The following is a 16,385-nucleotide window of genomic DNA, read 5'->3' as shown; positions in this document are numbered from 1 at the left end:
TGTCGTAATTCTAGAGCCAACTGTACTATCGAGATTGATGTCACCTATATCCCGGGTTGAAAGGTTTTCGTATTAGCGTAACGTATTGCTAATCGCGCCGTTGCCTGGGATAGGCGTCTGTTGGGGAACTCACTTACGCAACTAAGTGAGTGAGTGAGTTGGGTTTAACGCCGCTTTTAACAGTATTCCAGTTATATCACGGCGTGTCAGCTTAACGTGGGAGGAAAGCCCGAAGGAATGCAGGTCTCAGACGTTTACCACCTCGGTGAAACCCACGAGCACGGGTATGGTGCTGACAAACCTAGAAACATAATCGGTCGAACCGGGATTCGAACCCACAATCATAGGTTTCTGGCGTGCCCAATGGCTGGACTACGCAACTAAGCCAAGCACACGCTAAAATGGCCCCGAGACAGTATCCTAAAAAATAAGTTGTATTTGTTTAAATACATTAATATTGCATATTGCATATTATGCAGTGACTAGTCATACATTCTTTATTTTAGGACAGGGGAGGTTCGTGACCAATGTTACATGTATTTTGAAGGGAGGTGGCTGTGATTATACTGTTGAAACAAATATGATACAGTCCAATTCCAACCTCCCTTCAATATAGTGCCAAAACTAATTACAGTGAGTCGGTAAGTTTGGTTTTACGCGGCTTTTAGCAATATTACAGCCATGTCACGGCGGGGGACACCAGAAATGGGCTTCACGCATTGCACCCATGTCGGGATTCAAACCCGGACGAGCGAACGCTTTAGCCACTAGGCTACCCGCACGCCCACGCCTCCCCCCCAAAAAACACACACACAAAACAAACAACAACAACAACAACAAAAAACAACAACAAAACAAAACAAACAAAAACAAACTAATTTCAAGTCCTGTCCAGAGCTAAATCTCTTACCCCTGGTAAACCGTCAACATGTCAGCACACACACACAGACACACACACAGACACACACACACACACACACACACACACACACACAGACACACACAGACACACACACACACACACACACACACACACACACACACACACACACACACACACACACACACACATAGGGAACGCTCGCTGCGAGGAGTGAGATTTGCCCTGTGATGCTGCATGAACAAGGGACACAGTGGATGCGCTCACCCATCTACCAGAGGCAAGGAAGTTAACTGATTATAAAAGTCCAGTTCCCACCCTTGCCGAGCTAGGCTGGTATTTCTGGGCTCGAAGTTCGTAGCGCGACCAATGACCATTACGAGTTATATCCCTTCTATGTGCCTCATACTGACCAATCAGATTACACCTTTCATATCACTTGCATTTGCATCAAACAAAATGGCAGTGCCCAGTCAAGACGATCTGATCTAAAATCTATATTGTGATAAAACGGGTCTTCCTTCGCGATGTGCATCAAATCACTTGGGCACCTTGATTATAAACATTAAAAGATTTGCAAGATATCTGTCGACACCAAGTTGACGGTACACATGCTTTGCAAATCCCGCAGTCGACAGAAATCTGCTCGTTGAAATCCATGTAGTTTACGAACCGGATGTCTAGTTCCTTATCCGATTTTGATTGGTCTCTGCATAGACTGGCTTGTCCAGCCAAAATGTAACTCCGGAATTCCAGCCTAGTTCGGTCAGTTAACGCTCTTGCCTCGGGATGATGAGTGAGTGAGTGAGGGCGTGATATATTTATCACGCAGTGTTAGTCTTAATTTATCAAATACATGGTGGTGTAAGTGAGTGAGCATGGTTTTACGGCGCTTTTAGCAATATTCCAGCAATATCACCGGAAGATGAGACTAGGTCAAACGAGTGATTGATATCGTGAACAACACAGCGCCAGAGTATGATGAGCCTTATAACTCGTTCCATCTAGTCGATTCTTTCTACAAGGGAAGGTTGCTGGGGATCTGCCTAAGTGATCAACGATGTCTATTTGTCAATATTGGAAATCCACTTTACCAAGGACAAGTGAGAAGGATAAGACCACTTGTCCGGATTGAATTTCTTGACGAAACGTGCCATCGAGTAACCTGGAATCCGCTGATGACATGACGGTGCCCTTGCAACAGACCGCCAATTCTTAAATGGCGAATGCTGTTTGCATTTGCCTGGCTGAGAACAGTACGATGGGCAAGACCTGGTACGTTGGATATCCCTGACATATCACTCTACACCTCTAATGTTATGAAATAAATCGAAGTAACCTTGTGATTGTGACACTGACCGCTCGTAGTAAAAGTGTGACACACGCCACCTAATATGTGTGACAAGATAATGGGGTCTGTTGGATAGTCATGTGATCAAAGTGCGTGTTGACAATGATGTGCGCTGGTCTACTTTCTTGTTATGCTGACTTTCTCCATGGTCTAGTGGTAGAGCGTCAGCGGAAGGTCCGGGGTTCGAACCCCGGCCGCGTCATACAACAACACGTTAAAACACTCTATCTGGTGCTCGGCATTAAGGGGCTAAGACAAGGACTGGTCGGCTCGGAGTCAGTATACTGTGTCTGAGTGGGGTATTCATGTTAAACTGCGGCATGGTCTCTCAGTGTGCTAGCACTATAAATCGGCATCAGTCCGGACTAGTACAAGCAGCCACACATACATAGAAGGGGGCAATAATGGGATCATGTGTAGCATCTATTGCTCCTGCGCAGTTCGTCTTTATATCCATCGACCTGTTATGATCCGGGGTCTTCTGCAACCCAGGCGACTTTGCTTGTCGTAAGAGGCGACCAACGGGATCGGGTGGTCAGGCTCGCTGACTAGGTTGATGCATGTCATCGTATCCCAATTGCGTAGATCGATGTTAATTATGTAAATCACTGGATTGTCTGGTGCAGACTCGATTATTTACAGACCGCCGTGCGGCGTTAAACAACAAACAAACAAACTGTTTATCCATCAATAACTTCAAGGCTCAAGCACGTGGAAATCGACCATCCTCTGATATGTGGCTACGCAAACGTCATGGACGCAGATGCACACTTTGGACCTGGCTATTCCAAACAAGTTACCGATAGTTCGGTACCCCATTGTTGTGGCCATAAAGTACACAGCTACTGCAACGCGATATTCAGTAGTCGAGGCTACGCTAACGTCTGATAAACCTAGGGGGGGGGGGACAAAGTATGTTACAGCCCTGACACCAATCCCACCCGCCCTCCACCAACTCAACTCTATAATTTAAATGCAATAGGAGTGGTGGAGAAAACGAATCCTTCCATGGCTTGCAAATACCAAGGTAGTCGCAAAATGCATTTTTTTTAAATTAAGCACAATGAGTTAAAATTAGTTTCAGAGATCAAGTTTGGGGGAACAAACTTCAGCGATAATATTAGGTTACAAGACAAGCAGTATCACAACTTATAATTATATTTCCCGTTATGCAAAGCAGTCTATACATGCAAAAAATATTGTGTGAAATTTACTCGTATGATAATCCAGAAATTGCAATTACATTCAATTTGACATTTTTCAATAGTAAGACTATAATATTAACTTGGTATTTATATAGCGCTAGTTTCCAGACTGACTGCTCAAAAGCGCTCTTGAAGCTCGCACAGTTGGTATGGCCGTATATATTTTGCTGAACAAGTGTGTCTTCAGATGATTTTTGAAACTGTTAAGTTCTCTGAGCATTCTGAGTTCTTTGGGCAGGGCGTTCCAAAGAAGAGGACCAGCCCTTGCAAAGCAGCGACCCCCGTAGGAGGTTGTTCTTGATGGTGGCACTTCAAGCAACGATTGATCACAAGATCGTAGAGCTCTTGTTGGCTGGTATTGTATGATGAGATCCTCCAGGTAGCTTGGAGCAAGACCATGCTGTGCCTTGAACATATATACCCCCTGACTTCACATTTGCTCCCCTGTTCAACAGATGATTCAGCAAACAATGCCCCACATCATTATTTCATGTGTCGTGCAGTATCAAAAGAAATCCACGAATCTAATTCACCGATCTGTAGTTATTCTAGTTGATTTTCTCAATAAACTCCCATCAAAATATCAAATGCAGCAAATTATGCGCAAACGCATGCACGCACACAACGTAAAACTAGTAAACTGGCATAACGTGATAAAAAGATCTACTTACACTGAGACGATTCTGACGACCCTGGATCCAAAATGAAATGTTATTTGTCCATTTATAAAAGCGAACGCACTAGACGCACTGGAGGCGACGACAAACACCAGATCCATGCGCTGCTCCTGAACGGCACAATACACGTCATGAAAGCCGCCATAATGCAAAATTTGAGACTGATTTCCGATTGTCGCTAGAAATGAATCATTGACAGAAATATTCACGTCACACAAATCGAGGTAGATCTCTTCCGTTTTGAATATATACACTAAGGACGCCCATCCACATGGTAGTCCAGAAAACAATAAACACTCCAGCGTTGACCATACCAGAAACAATACCGCCTTCCATAGTGGTACGCTGTCGTAACGACTTTGTGGCTTGTTTACAAGAAAAGAAGACTCCATCAGAATGTACTTGGTATTCGTGGCCAAACCTTGCACATATTTTCGATACAGCCACTAGTTTGGTCATGCAGGTCTGCGTTTTACAAACAAGCTTCTGGTACTGCTCTTGTTTTGTATAGGGTACATTATATCCCAGCACGAGCCAGCCAGTGTGTCGATGTCGTGTGGTTGTCAATTTCAAAATACTATTTGGGGTTAACCTACAATCCTGCACGTGCAGCATTCACATTTTCCAATGATATCATCTGTCCAGGAAGATCACTTAAAAGAGCCTGTGAAAAATGTAAAGTCCGTGTTTTTTGTTTTGTGTTCTTTCAAATGGATGCGTAAGTTTGGTTTTAACGCCGCTTCGGACACAACTTCAGCAATCTCACGGCGTGTCAACTAAATGTCAGGGGAAAGTCTATAGTGAAGCAGGTCGTATCTTTCATATAATGTGTGTTTGTTTACTTGTTTGTTGTTTAACGGCACACTCAGCAATATCCCAAATATATGACGGCGGCCTGTAAATAATCGATTCTGGACCAGACAAAGTAGTGGTTGATAATACGAACATCGTTCCATGCCGTTGAGGTACGGGTAACACACAGCCAGCCAAGTCATCGAGCCTACCTGCTCCATCTGGTCGGTTCTTACAACAAACATATGTTGCTGGAGACATATTTTAGCACGGAATTTCCACGGAGACTCTCATAAGAAACAATTTATATGATTTCAAACGGCATATTAGAACATATGACAATAAGATAACGGTCGGGACCATGGATGATGAGTGAGTGAGTGAGTGAGTGAGTGAGTTGTGTTTAACGCCGCTTTTAACAGTATTCCAGATATATCACGGCGTGTCAGCCTAATGTGGGAGGGAAGCCCGAAGTGATGCAGGTCTCTGACGTTTACAACTTCGATGAAACCCACGAGCACGGGTATGGTGCTGACAAACCTAGAAACATAATCGGGGCGAAACGGGATTCGAACCCACAATCATAGGGTTCAGGCCTTAGACGACTGGGTCACCCGTGCTTCAAATAAAATGTTCGCTCGTCACGCCGAAGACCCGGGTTCGATTCCCGACATGGGTACAATGTGTGAAGCCCATTTCTGGTGTCCCCCGCCGTGATATTGCTCGAATATTGCTAAAAGCGGCGTAAAACCAAACTCACTTACTCACTCATTCAAATAAAATGGCATCGCCCAGTCAAGACGATCTGACGATAATCAAGATCTATATTGTAATAAAATGAGTCTTGCTTCACGAAGGGTGCGTCCTTGTCGTTGCATATTGACCTCGTGAAAAGTAATCATTCGCTTTATCCTTTAAACCATCCTCTTGTTTCATTACAGTAACTAGGCTGCGAATCGTGAAACGTTAGTACCAGACGCCATCTTGTTTTCTAGCAGACGAGTTAAAATTCATCACATCACGTCAATTCTGATCATGTGACGAGTCAATATTCGAGGTCAGTGTCAGTCATTTGATTTTTGGTTCAACATTCAAATGTATTGTTTCGTCGCGTTGTACGAATTAACCAATGGCCGGTCAGACCCCCTTAGGGGTCGGGTCCGCGGGTCTTTGATGTCGCATCCTGACCTCGTCAAAAGTAATTACTCTGTATTTGTATAGTACTTGTTGCTAGCCTGCTAGTCAACATGCAAGACTCGTTTAAAATGACCTCGTCAAAAGTAATTACTCTGTATTTGTATAGTACTAGTTGCTAGCCTGCTAGTCAACATGCAAGACTCGTTTAAAATGACCTCGTCAAAAGTAATTACTCTGTATTTGTATAGTACTTGTTGCTAGCCTGCTAGTCAACATGCAAGACTCGTTTAAAATGACCTCGTCAAAAGTAATTACTCTGTATTTGTATAGTACTGGTTGCTAGCCTGCTAGTCAACATGCAAGACTCGTTTAAAATGACCTCGTCAAAAGTAATTACTCTGTATTTGTATAGTACTTGTTGCTAGCCTGCTAGTCAACATGCAAGACTCGTTTAAAATGGCCTTAAAACATTAATTCCGTAAGTTTAATTAATCATTAATCCCTCTTCCTCTGTGACTGTATTCACTTGTTTGGGTTCGATCCCCGTCCAGTCAAGTTCATCCTTATTGTAGGTCATCGGCCCGTGTACTAATATATGTATATATTAAATTCCTTGAGCAATAATGAAACATGTTTAGTGTACATAGTGTACATGGATATATAAATATACATAAACATATACAAGATACGATGATGAGGTATTTCTGACAGTTCTTGGACATAAAGCCTGTTTAATGAATTTAAATCTATTACCTGTTGGTGTCAATGTTAATCTGCTGCTTATCATAACATGTCATGCTTAACATAACATGTCATGCATGTCACTCTTATCACTTGGTTGTTGTCACTCCTGGGCGCGGTTGTACAAACCAACCTTAGCGCTACGACTGCCGTAAGTCTATGTTAAGGTATGGGGGTTATGTTCACCTTAGCGCTAAGATCGCTTTGTACAACGGTACCCAGCTTGATATTACGGTGTAAGAGTCAGCATCGAAACGTTGCTATATGAAATAAACCAGAAGTAGATATCAATAAAGTTGTACGTTATCTTAATTACTCGTCAACTTTAAGAATGTCCATCAAACAGTTAACTCCTTAAATATTTAGCGGCACGTCCCGCAAGCAGACCGTGCAGGTATTAGAGTAGCTGGCCTTAGATCATTCTATGAAGCTCCATGCCAGCGCGTGACACCTTCGTTACACTCCCGGTATAGAGAACTCCGCGAACGTGTATCACTGTGAGGAGCTTGATATCAACCAATCACAGCATGAATCGGTGTGTGACGTATATCGCCAGGCAACAAAGAAAACAAACGGTCTTAAATATTTATTGAAAACGAGTATTCCATCTGAACAGCCGTTTACACAGGTAGGTGAATATTGGATCTCTGACTAGTTTCATCTTAGTAATAGATATGTTATCAATTCATGAAGAATTCTTAATACTGACGATAACCGTGAACAGGAAAACACGTTTTCATTTGTTATATTCAGAAGTGAAATTTCAAAGGATCGTTTCCGATTCGGTTCTTATTTCTCAGAGGTATTAATCACAAATAGCTGCGACAGGCATTGTGCCAGAACTTACCCCAGCTGCCATGGTAGTAATTCATGGGTGTGAAGGGACAACAAAATTTGCTAAAGAAAATCGTAAATACCCCCTCTCCCTCGATTTACCCCCGAAGTAATATGTAAATAGATGATTTATTTCGCTTGTTTTCATCTGGACTAGGCCTTTTTGAGTTTGTCTTTGTGACAAAGACAATTTGATCATAAAATGTATAAGGTAAAAGGAATGTATGTCACAACTAAGTTTGGGGGCGGTCGGGTAGCCTAGTGGTTAAAGCGTTCGCTCGTCACGCCGAAGACCCTGGTTCGATTCCCGACATGGGTAGCCTGCAACCTCGGGGTATCGCGGTACTTGTCATGTACGCTAAACAGAACAAAATGCACTCACTAACCTTTATGTTTATTCGTGTTCTCTGTATCAGATACCATTCATGTTATCAAACAATGCATATTTTACTGATAAAAGTTCATTATTTACATTAGTAGCTCCGAGTAAAAGCCGGGCCTCGCGCTCTGTTTGACAAGGGAGAGAACTCCATCATATTGCGGTACAGAGAAAAGTTGTGTATGGAGGTCCGAATTGGACAAAAAGAAGACATAATTCTACCAACAACTTGATATGATCATGCCAGACATCAGTGATTTGTCCAGACAAGTGCAAAGACAGCACAAGTAAAATTCTAAATGTGTTATCAGCAATAGGTATTCAATGCATATTTACCGAAAAGTAAGAGAAAAATATTTTTATAAGTCAACATCAAAATATCAGAAATGATATTTTAAGATTGTTTAAAAAAAATTGGATGACAATAATTTGTCACAAAATGGAAAAATGTTTAAAGTCAACAATAAATATATAAAAAGCACTCCTAGTATGCCCAAAGTATGTATTTATCTTTTGGTTACTAGTGAAGAACGTATTTCTAAGTTTGGCATTATGGCCCTTATGATCTCCCAATAGATTCTGGCCACAGAGCGGGTAAAAATGTGCGGACTACGTAACTTCTGTTACCTATTTAGTCGACATGAATATGCAGATGATCTAGTTCAGGTCGATAGAGAAAGTTTACATGGGGAACTGCGGGTTATATCATTAGTCATTGATAGATGGGGGTAAGGCAATATTACAACAGATGCCAGAAATATGTATCAACGGATTAATAACTCCTTACTTACAGCAGACGGAACATTCCGAGGAAATTGAAATTGTTTACGAAGTGAGCACTTCCTAGTTACTGATTTGCATTAATAGACAACCGCTAAGAGGCGTGTCCCGGGTGAACTACCGGAAATCACAAATGCCGCGATACGATGAATGCCGCGGTACCATGGGGTCCGAGTATACAATGTGTGAAGCCCATTTCTGGTGTCCCCCGCCGGATATTGCTGGAATATTGCTAAAAGCGGCATAAAACCATACTCACTCACTCACTCACAACTAAGTTTGTGATATAGATCTGGGTGAGGTAACAGGCATCTCATAACAGGCATTTGTGAAACACAGTATGACGGAAGGTTCATTTTGGCATTTGGGTTTGCATATTTTTGGGCCCATATTTTATAACAAGATAAAACTGTAATTTGCTTTGCCTAAACTGACTGCAGATGATACAGAGAATATCCTGTAAAATTCAAAACAAGGATTTTCCAAGTCGACACAATTTATGGATATCAACTTCTATATTTACAGAAAAGAAGACGTTTCGGTATAGATGCTTAGGCTACCATGTATTTGATGTATTAAGACTTACACTTAATACACTCAATGGGAGGGCCTGGTGGTTAAAGGGCAAGTTCACACGGAAATGAACCTATTTTTCTTGTACTTTTTCCACATTAAAAGTGTTAACCTAGTAGTGTTATAGACAAAAATATAAAAATATCACAATTAATTAACATATTTTTTGCATTAAAACGATTTATATTTCACATTTACCAAGTGTTCTATTTCCATAACAAAAACACCATGGCTTATGCCCCTTGCAATATGACGTCATTGGTGCCAATTGATCTACATTATGACGTCATCATGCTTTGTTAGAGCCGCTTCACGTGGTGTAGGTATAGGTGTGTGATTCTAGCGTCTCAGATGCCAGCCAGCATAGTGTTATGCTGAGTCACCACTGCACCCGAGTGTGTCGTAGGCCATGTTGTTTAACCGCAAACTGGTACTTGATATCTTTTGCGTTGAGAATAGACAGGGACCCAGTTGAATTGGCACCAATTATGTCATAATCTAAGGGGGATAACTCAGGCCTGTTTAACTCGAAAAACGAAGGCCTCATTACGGCATATCATTTTTACAGTATTGTGAGCTTCCTACTTTCACTGTGGAAAAAGTGAGTGTATATTTTCAAACACAGATACTAACTAATTCTAAAATTGCGTTTTGTTTAGAAAAAGAAAGAAAGTGATTTTTGCGTGTACACTTCCCCTTTAAAGCATTTGCTTGTCATGCGGAAGACCCGCATTCGATTCCCCACATGGGTACAATGTTTAAAGCCTATTTTCTGGTGCTCCCTCCCGTGCTTTTGCTGGAATATTGCTAAAAGTGGCGTAAAACCATACTCACTCACTTACACTGTGACCATGCATTTGATAAATTAAGACTTACACTGCATGATAAATTTATCACGCCCATTAGGTTCCATATACTTGGAGTATATAATAGTAATTTTGTAAATAATTATAAAGAAATAAGAATCTCATTTTTGTTGTTCATATTCCAGGGATCATTCATGTGTGTGCCTGAGTTATCATTCGACAACGTTGATCTGTTATCATTCAGCCACTTTTATCAGTTATTCAACTATACTGAGATGCATTAAAAACACACACCAGTCAAAATCATGCGATTGTGATAATATCCCACATAATATCACATAAAAAGATAATAAAACGTGAAATGGAGATCAATCCTGACAAAATGACGTTGTTTTTCTCAGATTTTAATGCAAACCAATGACTGAAGAGCATCTCAAAAAGAGGAGGTATGAAATCAAAGTTCAAAGTTCAAAAACGGGTATGCCCACCTTGGGCGACAATGCATGTTTGAAGTCTGTTAGGCATTGATAAGCACAGTCTTCGAATAAACGCCTGTGGAATGGCCCTCCATTGCACCTGCAAAGCTTGGGTTAACCCAGCGACAGTCTGTGGTGGATGCAACTGACATCGAACCCCACGGCCATGCTTGTTCCACAAGTGTTCAATTTGATTCAAATCCGGCGATCAAGAGGGCCATATTAACACCTGAACATTGTTTTGTTGCAAGAAATTCCGGGTCACGCGAGCTGTATGAGGTTGGGCATTATCATGTTGGAACACCAGTTCGTTAACGCCACTTCGACGTCCTCTCAGCAAGGGAAAGAGCACTGGCTGCAACACTGTGTCAATGTAACGCTGGGTGTCATGATGTCCACGAATAACAACCAAGTCAGAGCGAGAGTTGGCATTAATTGCACCCCACACCATGACACCTCTACCTCCAAATCGATCATGTTGAATAACGCAGTTTCGAGCAAAACGTTCATGGTTCCGTCTGTATACACGGATGCGGCCATCTGGGAAACTGACGTTGAAGCGTGATTCATCTGAAGAGATGACATCTCTCCATTGCCTGGGAGCATGATGACCACCTGCAGCTGCCCAACGTTGACGTGCAAGACGGTGCGTGAGTCAAGATCTGGCCACGATAGGGTCAACGGTTCCGGATGTTTCGTGCAGCAAGGCGACGTCAGACCGTGCCATCACTGATTGGTCCTCCCCTTGTTCCCATCATGCCAATGACAGTCTGTCATGCTGTTCTGAAGCAATCCCAAAGGTGACTCACAATGATGAGTTGGTCCTGCCTCCATGATGTCACGGGTGGCGTTCCTGGTCGAGGACGGTCGGCAACACTCCCAGTTGTACTGTGATGATGCTGCAGTCGGACAACAGTTGATCGATGGACACTGAAGTGTACAGCAACATTTCTCGGCGTGTGACCAGCTCCCACCATCCCTATGGCTTGGTTCCTCTGCGCGTTGCTTAACTGTGGCATTGTGAATATGCATGATACCCTGCCCGCACTGTTTTTTTTTATATAGCCCAAGTTCCCACTTTGCATGCGCATCATGACATTTTTCTGATCTTCCTGACTTCCCACATTTCACCTTTATGGTTGCGTTTTAGTCGTCAAGCCACTGCGTTCATGGCAGTTGGGATTCAAACTCAAACATTTGATGTTCGACATTGTTCTGTATATCCCTTTACTTCATGTCAGTTGTTAGACACACAGACCCAGATAACGCCGACTTTTAGCATGATAATAGGTGTGCGTTTTTAATGCCTCTCAGTATATGTTTATTGTTTCAGAATTATTGCCCACTGTGATCTGTGATAATGACGGAGACTTCACCACAGCCCAAGTCCATGGTGCGGGGAAAGAAGTGGAGCGAGGAGGTGGAGGAGGCTTACCGATTCCAGCTCGCAGGGTACCGTGACGCAGCCGAATACAAGATATTCCACAACACTGACCACGTGAGTTTCTCATCAGGGACAACAGGTGGCCCAGTTGTCTACGGCACCACAACTTGCTGTTCAGAGTTGTGTCCCATAACTGTGCCAGGATCTTATGGTCGGGAGTTTGAATTTCAGATTTGCCTTGATTATGACCTAATGACCTGTCAGCTCCGTACTGGTGCTTGTGGGTGTCACCTCAGTGGTAAACCTCTCTGACGTGCATGACCTGAGAACTTCCCTCAACATTAAGTTGACACGCCGTGATATCACTGTGACAATGTTCAAAGTGGCTATATTATAAAGGGCAAGAAAAGTCAACATAGCAACTTATCAGATTCTAATACTCTAGGGCATACTTATTCACATATGCTTGACATTATTATTCACATAAAATTAACATTGATAAATGGGAATAGTGTAAAACAGACGCTAAAAAATGACAGGCGAAATCATCCCTCAAACAAACAAGTCTGCCACTTAGGGGAATCCCCTTACTGGGGTTAAAACAGGTTCCCCCCGTATGACGCACTGTGCATTTCAAGGATTTGGCTTGCGCCCAGTCTGCCTGCTTATACTTTGGGTTTTTGAATATATATCACATCTTTTTCCTATCTATTCAGGGGCGGTTGGGTAGCCTAGTGGTTAAAGCGTTCGCTCGTCACGCCGAAGACCCGGGTTCGATTCCCGACATGGGTACAATGTGTGAAGCCCATTTCTGGTGTCCCCCGCCGTGATATTGCTGGAATATTGCTAAAAGCGGCTTTAAACCATACTCACTCACTCACTCCTATCTGCTCATCCATTTGATTGCCATGTCAACAACTTATGTCACCTTTGTAACAACACTGAAGATGTTTACTCGGGGGATTAATCGCTGACAGGCATTTCTTGAGAGGAATAGTGAAGTCTCCTGGTGCCTACAGTGACAAATGCCTACAGTGTTATATATATATCTTTATGCATCAGTCACTGTCTCAGCTACTTCCTTCAACCTTGAAATAAAGTGGTATAGACCTTCATTTAATTGTAGAAAAGTGCCTACACAAACAAAACACATTAACACATTTTTCTTCTTTGGAAATTGACTGGATGTATCTTTAAAACTTTATAATAACAATACAATATTTTATCATAATTATTGATAAAGTTATATATATCCTATAGTTATATATAGTTATTGATCTATCTTTCATAATTTTCAGCAACATAACTGCAGCCAGGTCATGTCTGTTTCACAAACTTCACAATCTGGTGTTTCACTTATGTTCGGCTTAAAAAAGCAACTTTTTACATGGAACAGTGTTACATATAATTTTAAACTGCACTTCCTTCACCTTATTGGGGAGTGGAAGATCTGTAATGAAAGCATACCGGGTACATTTATATTTTGCCCATCTATGTCCACACACTTATAACTTATATAAGGCACAGTGATGAATTAAAGTTCAATTTCCTCACGAGGGCTCAGAACACAGTTACCATATTCAAGCGCCCCACTCCACAAGTGCCCATGGCGATATTTGCTAATATATTGGCTTGTGAACAATCCCAATTAGCACCCCTTCGGATTGATCAATGTACACAAGACTTATTCATTCGTGCATAATACACACTCGTGTGTTATATGCACCATTTATTATGGACATTTAAATTCTGGAAAATATGTCTGTTGTGTATAATACGCACAGACTTTTCTTCTGTATCATATTAGGCTGTCAGTATAAACCACAATATTAACGATCTTTCAACTCTGTTTTTTTTTCTGACCAAAACTATATTCTAATAAGAGCCCCCTTTTCTATTTTTGAGAGCGCCCTGGGCGCTTATTACATCAATACGGTAGTTCACTTGGCACAGGTGATCCATAATTAATCCAAGCTTGTAGGTTATTTTCTAATTATTTTGAAAATATTTAAATTAATAATTGACATTGGCTAACTAAAACTGGACAATCTGCTTTTGTATCATTAACAGATTAAGTAGTGGATTCTAATATGGTCGATGGTCAGGCTCGCTGACTTGGTTGATGCATGTTATCGTGTCCAAATTGCATGGATCAATACTCATGATGTCAGTCACTAGATTGTCTGGTCCAGATTTGATTAATTACAGACTGGAATATTGCTGAGTGCGGCGTTAAACAACAAACAAACAATCAAACTTCCTACAGAGGGTAACGCTGAGAACTACATCTGCAAAACCCTGGCATATATGTTATATCTCACACTTAATAGTTATTGTAATCAATGGATATCATTTACTTTACAAGGTAGATATCCAGATCCTAAAAACAGATATCAACCTCATACATAAAATGTTACCAAATATTGTCCTGTGTGCGGTGTTGGTGAAGCTGGGGTGGTAGTTCTGCATCTTCCCGAGGCAAGGGAGTTAACTGACTATAAAAGTCCAGTTTCTACCGTTGCTGAACTCGTTGGAATTTCGAGGCTAGATCATAGCGCCACCAGTGGCTATTATGAGTTATGTCCCTTCTATGTCCCTCCTATTGACCAATCAGATTCCATCTCTCATATCACTTGCATTGCTTCAAACAGGTGCACATTCAAGACGATCTGATCGCTAATCAAGATCTATATTGTCATAAAATGAGTCTTACATGTAAACTGCATCAAATTACTTGTGCTCCTTGCTTAAAAATATGAAAAGATTTGCAACCCAGTTGACGTTGAAACGTTGAAATCCATGTTGTTTATGAACCGGATTTCTAGTTTGTTAGGCTTTTTTGATTGGACTATGAATAGACTTGTTAGTCTAGACAAAATGTAACTCTGGGATTCCAGTCTAGTTTGGCAAGGGTGGAAACTGGACTTTTATAGTCGGACAACTCCCTTGCCTCGGGAAGATGGTAGTTTTCACAGTTTTCGCAGTACACAGTTTGTGGTGATTGCATACATTTGCATTCATTTGGTTAAAACAAAGTTCTTTAAAATGATTTTTTTTCCACTTATCTCATCATGTTTATTCAGGATATCTGTAACGCAATTATTAAATAAATCTTCACTGCTAATTTCTGTACGTGTTATTTCCTGTGCAGGTGGACAGATGGCCACACAATGGCTACGTGAAGAAACTGGTCCGGCGAGACGGCTGCTTCTACTACTACAACAAGGACCGTGAATGTCCTGACAAGGACGTCTCCAAGACAAAGCTCTACCAGTATTAGACATGTGGCAATCTTCATGAAGGCATTGTACAAAGCAAATGCATTGCCGTCCATCGTCCGTCCATCAACCCATCTGTTTATGATGCATGGTGCTTGAACCAAACCCCACATGATGGAACACTTACATTTCACTCTCATTGTCATAAATGGTGAAAGGTGTGATTGGTTGTTGGTTTGATTGACAGATGTCATTCATTCTGTGATATGTACATGTATGCATCTTGGTCGCAGGACCTGCATGTACTGATCTCATTGGAGGTGGTTGTGATGCCGATTGTGACATGCTGTTCTTGCTGACGACGTCCAACAATCCACATTGTATAATATTTGACTTTTGTTTGTGGTATGACTGTGATGTGTTCAAGGGATGTAGCTGAAAGGAGGTGGTTTTTTTTACGAATTTCGCTCTAAAGTAATAATCTTGTATTCAGTCTTATTCATATAAAGATTTCGTGGAAGAATCAACAGCTTCAGAAGATGTAAAGATGTGCAATTAGCAGAGTGACAGGTGCTGTGTTGTTGTTGTCAATCAATTATCAGTCTGCCAAAATTCTTAATACCAAATCAGTCACTTTAACAGGCAATCTTTAAAAAAATGTTTAGTTGCTACTCAAAATGTCCTTGAAATAAAAAAAAAATCAGTTGGAATATAATTCCCTTTTTACCCACCTGTGATAAAATGTACATTCCAATAAACATGAGACTGATGTTAACAATAGTTGTGTTTATTGCTATATACACATCCATACACCCACACATAATCTGATTGATTACAGAAGCCTTTTGATGTTTACTTCGCAATAAGTGGGACTTAACCCAAATACAGGTTACTTGCATTACCAGAGCGTAACTTGGTTGGGTTGTAGTGTTCATTTCTAGTCACAAAAGATAGATGCATGAAGTATAATGTAGTAAAAGATCAAATCTCAACAAAATCAACATTTAAAATGTCAGTCATACATCATCCAATATTAGCATGACAGTTGCCCAAATTGAGGTTGGGTAGCAAAAACAAGCTTTCAACGTAATGGCCAAAGGGCCAACACATCTGGGATCACTCAAGTTCAATTACACGTCGCGTGTAGCATGT

General features: G+C 41.4%; 1 protein-coding gene across 1 annotated transcript; it reads left to right on the top strand.

The window, feature by feature from the left end:
- The first annotated feature begins 7,287 nt into the window (after nucleotides 1-7,287).
- LOC124121150 (meiosis expressed gene 1 protein homolog) lies at nucleotides 7,288-16,008 on the top strand. The gene is made up of 3 exons (XM_046484143.2): nucleotides 7,288-7,411; nucleotides 11,965-12,129; nucleotides 15,167-16,008. The coding sequence occupies exons 2-3, from the start codon at nucleotides 11,992-11,994 to the stop codon at nucleotides 15,293-15,295; spliced, it is 267 nt and encodes an 88-aa protein (XP_046340099.1). The 5' UTR covers nucleotides 7,288-7,411; nucleotides 11,965-11,991; the 3' UTR covers nucleotides 15,296-16,008.
- Nucleotides 16,009-16,385: the final 377 nt, after the last annotated feature.

The sequence above is a fragment of the Haliotis rufescens genome, unplaced genomic scaffold (assembly GCF_023055435.1).
Source record: "Haliotis rufescens isolate VD_foot unplaced genomic scaffold, xgHalRufe1.0.p SCAF_16, whole genome shotgun sequence".
Taxonomy (NCBI): domain Eukaryota; kingdom Metazoa; phylum Mollusca; class Gastropoda; order Lepetellida; family Haliotidae; genus Haliotis; species Haliotis rufescens.
The sequence above is the reverse complement of the archived record's forward strand: the minus strand, read 5'-3'. Positions and strand labels throughout refer to the sequence as shown.

Excerpts from the sequence above, each read along its gene's own strand:
- LOC124121150 (XM_046484143.2), top strand. The coding sequence starts at position 11,992 with ATGACGGAGACTTCACCACAGCCCAAGTCCATGGTGCGGGGAAAGAAG. Across the intron at positions 12,130-15,166 it reads TATTCCACAACACTGACCAC|GTGGACAGATGGCCACACAA; the intron begins GTGAGTTTCTCA and ends TTTCCTGTGCAG.